This window comes from Hyperolius riggenbachi, chromosome 2 (genome assembly GCF_040937935.1).
Source record: "Hyperolius riggenbachi isolate aHypRig1 chromosome 2, aHypRig1.pri, whole genome shotgun sequence".
Classification (NCBI taxonomy): domain Eukaryota; kingdom Metazoa; phylum Chordata; class Amphibia; order Anura; family Hyperoliidae; genus Hyperolius; species Hyperolius riggenbachi.
Window position 1 is genome coordinate 15,642,153 of NC_090647.1, and position 6,468 is coordinate 15,648,620.

General features: G+C 47.1%; 1 protein-coding gene across 1 annotated transcript; it reads left to right on the forward strand.

The window, feature by feature from the left end:
• Nucleotides 1-4,025: 4,025 nt before the first annotated feature.
• On the forward strand, nucleotides 4,026-4,970 carry LOC137544629 (olfactory receptor 52D1-like). Its single transcript, XM_068265723.1, has one exon. It carries the CDS (start codon nucleotides 4,026-4,028, stop codon nucleotides 4,968-4,970), a length of 945 nt encoding a protein of 314 aa, XP_068121824.1.
• The last annotated feature ends 1,498 nt before the right edge of the window (nucleotides 4,971-6,468 follow it).

The window sequence follows — 6,468 nt, forward strand, 5'->3', positions numbered from 1 at the left end:
CCAACAGGGGGGTCTTAGGGTTAGGCACCTACAGGGGGGTCTTAGGGTTAGGCACCTACAGGGGGGTCTTAGGTTTAGGCACTAACAGGGGGGTCTTAGGTTTAGGCACTAACAGGGGGGTCTTAGGGTTAGGCACCAACAGGGGGGTCTTAGGGTTAGGCACCAACAGGGGGGTCTTAGGGTTAGGCACCAACAGGGGGGTCTTAGGGTTAGGCACCAACAGGGGGTCTAGGGGTTAGGGATAGGTACAGGGAGGGTTTTTAATAAACGAAAATATAAGTTTCACTTTACAAACAGGGAAGATTAACGTTTTAAGAATTGCCGATCTCATACACATTATTTAGTGATTTATACATTTTTAAATCACTATTTATAAACGAAATTCTACACAATAATTTCTATAAACGATATTTCCATTTATCGTTTATACCACGCGCCCTTTTTTCCCGACGCCCTTTTCGTACGTACGCCGTAGAGGAGGCCGTAGGAGGGCAACAACCCAGCAGCAGGACTGCTACCTCCGACTTTGTGCAAGGAGGACGTTTGGCATTTGCCATAGAATACCAAGATTGTCAAATTCACCACTGGCACCCTGTGCTCTTCACAGATGAAAGTATATTCACAGTGAGCTGAGCAGATGTGATAGAGTCGGGAGACGCTGTGGAGAACGTTCTGCTGCCTGCAACATCCTCCAGCATGACCTGTTTGGCAGTGGGTCAGTAATGGTGTGGTTCAGCATTACTTTGGGGGGCCGCACAGCCCTCCATGTGCTCACCAGAGTTATCCTGACTGCCATTAGGTGCCGAGATGAGATCCTCTGACCTCTTGTGAGACCATATGCTGATGCAGTTGGCCCTGAGTTTCTGCTAATGCAAGACAATGCTAGACCTCATGTGGCTGGAGTGTGTCAGCAGTTTCTGCAAGATGAAGGCATTGATGCTATGGACTGGCCCCGCCCGTTGCCCAGACCTGAATAAAATTGAGCACATCTGGGACATCATGTCTCGCTCTCCACCCACCAATGCCACGTTGCACCACAGACTGTCCAGGAGTTGGTGGATGCTTTAGTCCAGGTCTGGGAGGAGATCCCTCAGGAGACCATCCGCCACCTCATCAGGAGCATGCCCAGGAATTGTAGGGAGGTCATAAAGGCACGTGGAGGCCACACACACTACTGAGCCTCATTTTGTCTTGTTTTAAAGAGAACCTGTAACAAAAAAAAAGTCCCCTGGGGGTACTCACCTCGGTAGGGGGAAGCCTCAAGGTCCCAATGAGGCCTCCCCCTCCGCTGTAGCTGTAGGCAGTCCAGCGCTGGCTCCCCTTTCCCGGAATCCTCCCACGACAAGCCTGACAAGCGCTGATAAGCGCTGATTTATTTACCTTTCCTGGCTCCAGCGGGGGCGCTGTTGCAGCTCTCAGCACGACGATAGGCGAAAATAGCTGATCTCTGCCGGGTCCGCTCTACTGCGCAGGTGCAGGAGACTTGCGCCTGCGCAGTAGAGCGGCCCAACAGCGATCAGCTATTTCCGCCTAACTCCGAGTGGAGAGCCGATACTGCACCTGCGGTGGAGCCCGCCGCCTTGGGACACAGGAGGACGGGGGAAGCCTCAATAGGACCTGGAGGCTTCCCCCACCCATGGTAAGTAACCCCCAGTGGAGGTTTTTCTCGTTACAGGTTTTCTTTAAGGACATTGCATCAAAGTTGGATCAGCCTGTAGTGTTTTTTATTTTGTTTTTTCACTTTAATTTTGACCTCCATTGGTTGATACATGTCATATTCATTGATAGTTTTTGTGTGATTTTGTTGTCAGCACATTCAACTATGTAAAGAACTAAGTATTTAATAAGTATATTTCATTCATTCATTCATTCAGATCTAGGATGTCTTCTTGTGTTCCCTTTATTTTTCTGAGCAGTGTTTTTTCCATGAGTCAGACCTGTTGGGTTCTCTGGACACACAAGCCTAGAGGGACAGAGTGTGCCTCCGTGTGAAGAGGAGCCCGGTGGGATGTCAGAGAAGTGGATACCGGATTACACGTCCTTCTAATGGCTATATAATAATACGTAGCACACTCTGGGCTGAGGGACAGATTCTTTCAGAAGACATTATCCAATCATCGTCCAGCTCTCTATCAGCCCCACATCTGTTCCTACATGTGTTTCTCCCCAAATCCTCTCTTGTTTCAGAAACGGCAAACTATATCCTACGTGCGTTGTAGATGTGCTCCATATCCCGTTCCTGATGTCCTGCTGGCCTCTGAACGTTCTCAGGTCATTATTTATTTGGTGGAATACAGGTTTCCATGTTCCGGAAGACATTTTAAGCAGCTTTTTAGAAGCGACAGGTATGAATATTCGAAGCAGGCCATTTTGGCACCTGGCGTTCAGCACCAAGCACAGAAGTTGGGCGCCACCTAGTGATGAGCAGAAATTACGCCCATGCGTAATTACGCATCGTAATACGCAATTACGCATCATAATCATAATGCAAAATTTAGGGGGGGGGGGGGATTATGTCATTAATTTCGTAGTTAGCAAAGCCCCTATACTTGCTATTGCTACATATGTTAAGAAGAATAGTGGGTACAAGTTGCAAAAAGAATTGTTCAAAAAGATCTTGTAGTTTTTGAGAAAATACAAAAAAGTTTTTTTTAAACTGCTATTTTTCTGGGTTTAAGCACATAAGGACCGGGCTTGTTTTGCTTGATCTGTGCTGCGTGGGTTCTCCAGCCCGCAGCACAGATCGTGTTGCAGGCAGGGCGATCAGACTTCCCCCCTTTTTTCCCCACTAGGGGGATGTCCTGCTGGGGGGTCTCATCGCCGCCGCTCTGTGTGGCCGAGCAGGGGGGCTCCTCAAAGCCCCCCTCCGCAGCGATTCCCAGCCTCCCTGTCCTTCCCTCCCCTCCTTCCTATGGGCGGCACAGGACGGCGATCCGTCCTGTGCTGCCTCTGTTTACATCATATGGCGCTGCTGCGCAGCAGCACCATAAAGCAGATCGGCGATCCCCGGCCACCTGCTCAGTAGCACAGACCAGACCGGGCTCGGATATTTCTGCTGGAGCCCACGCAGGGTGGTCCGTGAAGCTGCCCTCTACAATCAGCACAAATAAAAATTCCATCATGTTTGGTTAGTGGCGTGCTATCTTTGTGCCCATTTGTGCTGCAAAAATTAAGATTTGTGCTGCTTTCGTTTTGAAGATAATAGCACTTACCGTATGTTGTCCAAAACAATAACGTCACCCAACCAACAACCTACAGGCATGAAACTGGTATAGGTGGGTAGTGCTGAGCATGTGCTCATTTAAGCTGCAAAAATCATCTTTTTATCTTTTATAGTTTTTAAGATATTGCTGTTTTTATAAAGGTCAAACGTTCACTCGGGCTCACGCAAGCCTTTGTGATGTTGGGGGGGGGGATGAGTGAACGTTTGACCTTTATAAAAATGTGAATATCTCAAAAACTATAAAAGATATAAAGATGATTTTTGCAGCACAGATGAGCACATGAACGGCACTACCCACCCATACCAGATTCATGTCTGTAGGTTGATTTATGGGGGCTGGTTGATGTCATTGTTTTGGACAACATGAGTGCTTTAATCTTCAAAACGTAAGCAGCACAAATCTTATTTTTTGCGACACAAATGAGCGCAAATGTAACACTAACCAAACATGATGATATTTACATTTTTATTTTCGCTGATTGGGGGGGGGGGGTAGTGTGCATGTGCACAGAGGCAACACTTTGGGGGTTTCAATAGTGGAAGGGGTCTGTGAAGAGAGAGAGTGAGAGTGAGTGAGCAGCATACCTTATAGCTAGAACGTTTGAAGCAAATGTTATCACAGTCCACCCAATCATAGATGATTTGTCCTAGGTGTTGTGGATTTCTCAACAGGATTGACTCCAGAACTGGAGAAGACTCGAAAACATCTGCAACAATCAAAAACTAGAGGTGACTAAAAAAGATGATCCGCTGAATTAGAAGTCATGTCACGCCAGAACATTGACGCTCTCCAGAAAAGACCATGTTACCTGCAAACATTACAGAGTTGAGATTGGTGACATTTACCCTCTTGGGAATCCCAGGGTTTGAGCAATTCCACTCCATCATCTCAGTACCGTTATTCATCGTGTTTTGTGTCTCTGTGGTTGGAAACCCTCTTATTTTCTTCATCATTCTGTCTGATAGGAGCCTTCACACTCCTATGTACGTGTTTCTTTCTTTGTTGGCTATTACTGATTTCATGTTTACACTTTCTATAGTTCCACAGATGCTGGCCAACTTCTGGTTCCACTCTCCGGTGGTGTCTTTTGGTCAGTGTCTCGTCCAGATGTTCTTTGTCCATTTTCTGAGTTACATGGAGTCCGGAGTCTTGGTGGCCATGGCGTTTGATCGTTACACCGCCATATGCCACCCTCTTAGATACTTTACCATTCTTACTAGCGCTGTGACAAGCCGGATTGGCTTAGTGCTGGTTTTACGCGGGGTGCTCATCATCAGCCCTTGTTTCTACTTAATAGTTCGGTTACCCTTTTGTGGGCATAAGGTGATCACCAACCCATATTGCGATCACATGTCTATAGCAAAGGTCTCCTGTGGTGACATCACCATCAACAGCCTGTATGGCATGATTCAGCTGATTCTGGCAGTTATATTTGATATCTCTTCTATCGTTCTGTCCTATGCCTTCATTATCTGTGCTGTGCTCAAGCTGCCATCTAAGGAGGCCCGATCTAAGACCTTCAGCACATGTTCTTCTCACGTTTGTGTCATCTCTCTCTTCTACATCCCGTGTGCCTTCTCGCTCCTTGCCTACAGGTTTGGCAAACACATTCCACGTTCTGTCCACTCTATTATTTCACTTATCTATCTTCAGTTGCCTCCGATGATGAATCCAGTGGTGTATGGTGGGAGGACTGGTCAGATCCGAGACAAGATCTGTAAACTACTGCAAAGAATGAAACAGTGAAGGGACTGACAGAGGGTGATAGGGCAGGAGAACAGGTGGATGAGGTGTGATTGGCAGCCAATGAAGGGAGTGACAGAGGGTATAGGCCTGGAGAAGCGGGAGGAGAGGTGGATGAGTCATGCAGCAGAGTTCATGATGGACTGTAGCAGGGTCAAAGGAAGGTCACAGCGCAGACAGTTGCAGTAGTCTAGTAGGGAAATAATCAGGGCAAGTAGAAGAAGTTTGCTAGTGTCCTGTTGATGCAGGAGATGTTTTTAGGAGATGATAAGAGGAGGATAGTTTGTGGGGTTTGAATTAGAGACTCAAGTCCAGTATCGCACCTAGGCAGTGAACCTGGGGGACGGGTGTTATTGAAATGCCATCAACTGAGATTGTGATGTCAAGCAGGGACATTGAACTGCAGGGATGAATGTTTGGGGTGAGTGGGCAGTGCCAGTTTCCTTCTGCTATATAAAAGTGTTTCGTAGTTAACTTATCAACAGTGGCATAGCTAGAGACTATGGGGCCCCATAGCAATATTTTCATGGGGCCATCAGATTTAGGCAATGCCGCCTGCCCCTACCCTATGGATATAACTGGACTGGGCAATATACATTTCCTTGAATAGTACACTGTGTATAGTCCATGGGCACTAAGACAAAGTCAGAGGTTGGAGAAACAAAGGAAAGTTAATAGTGAACATATCAAGTACCACCTGGGCCCCCTCTTCTTTAGGGCCCCATAGCAGTTGCTATGGCTGCTATGGCTAATGCTATGCCTCTGCTTATCAATCATTTTGGGGACTTCACTTTTGTAATATTAGGGTCAGATACAAAATCTCACAAAACTGAGATACTTCTTTGGTCGACTATGGCAAGGCCTATTCTGAGGGTCCTGCCCACTGTGCTGCAGCTCAGTTTCAGGTTGTTGTCAATCTTCTTAAAGGCTAGGCCATCTTTATGTAAATCTGCAGGGAGTTCTCTGCCATGAGGAGCCATGATGAACTTCCTGTGTCCAGTATGAGAGAGTGTGAGAGCGATAACACCAAATGTAACACACCTCCTGCTCCCCAGTCACACCTGAGACCTTGTAACACTAACCAGTCACATGACCCCGGGAGGGAAAATGTCTGATTGGACAGAATTCTTCTATAAGCCCCTCAGAGAGTTCTCTGCCATGAGGAGCCATGCTGAGCTTCCACTGACCAGTATGAGAGAGTGTGAGAGCGATAACCCCAAATGTAACACAACTACTCCCCATTCACACCTGAGACCTTGTAACACTAATGAGAGTCACATGACCTCGGGAGGGAAAATGTCTGATTGGTCAGAATTCTTCCATAAGCTCCTCAGAGAGGAGCCATGCTGAGCTTCCAGGATGAGAGAGTGTGAGAGTGATAACACCAAATGTACCACACCTGTTCCCACGTCACACCTGAGACCTTGTAACACTAATGAGTCACATGACCTCGGGAGGGAAAATGTCTGATTGGTCAGAATTCTTCCATAAGCTCCTCAGA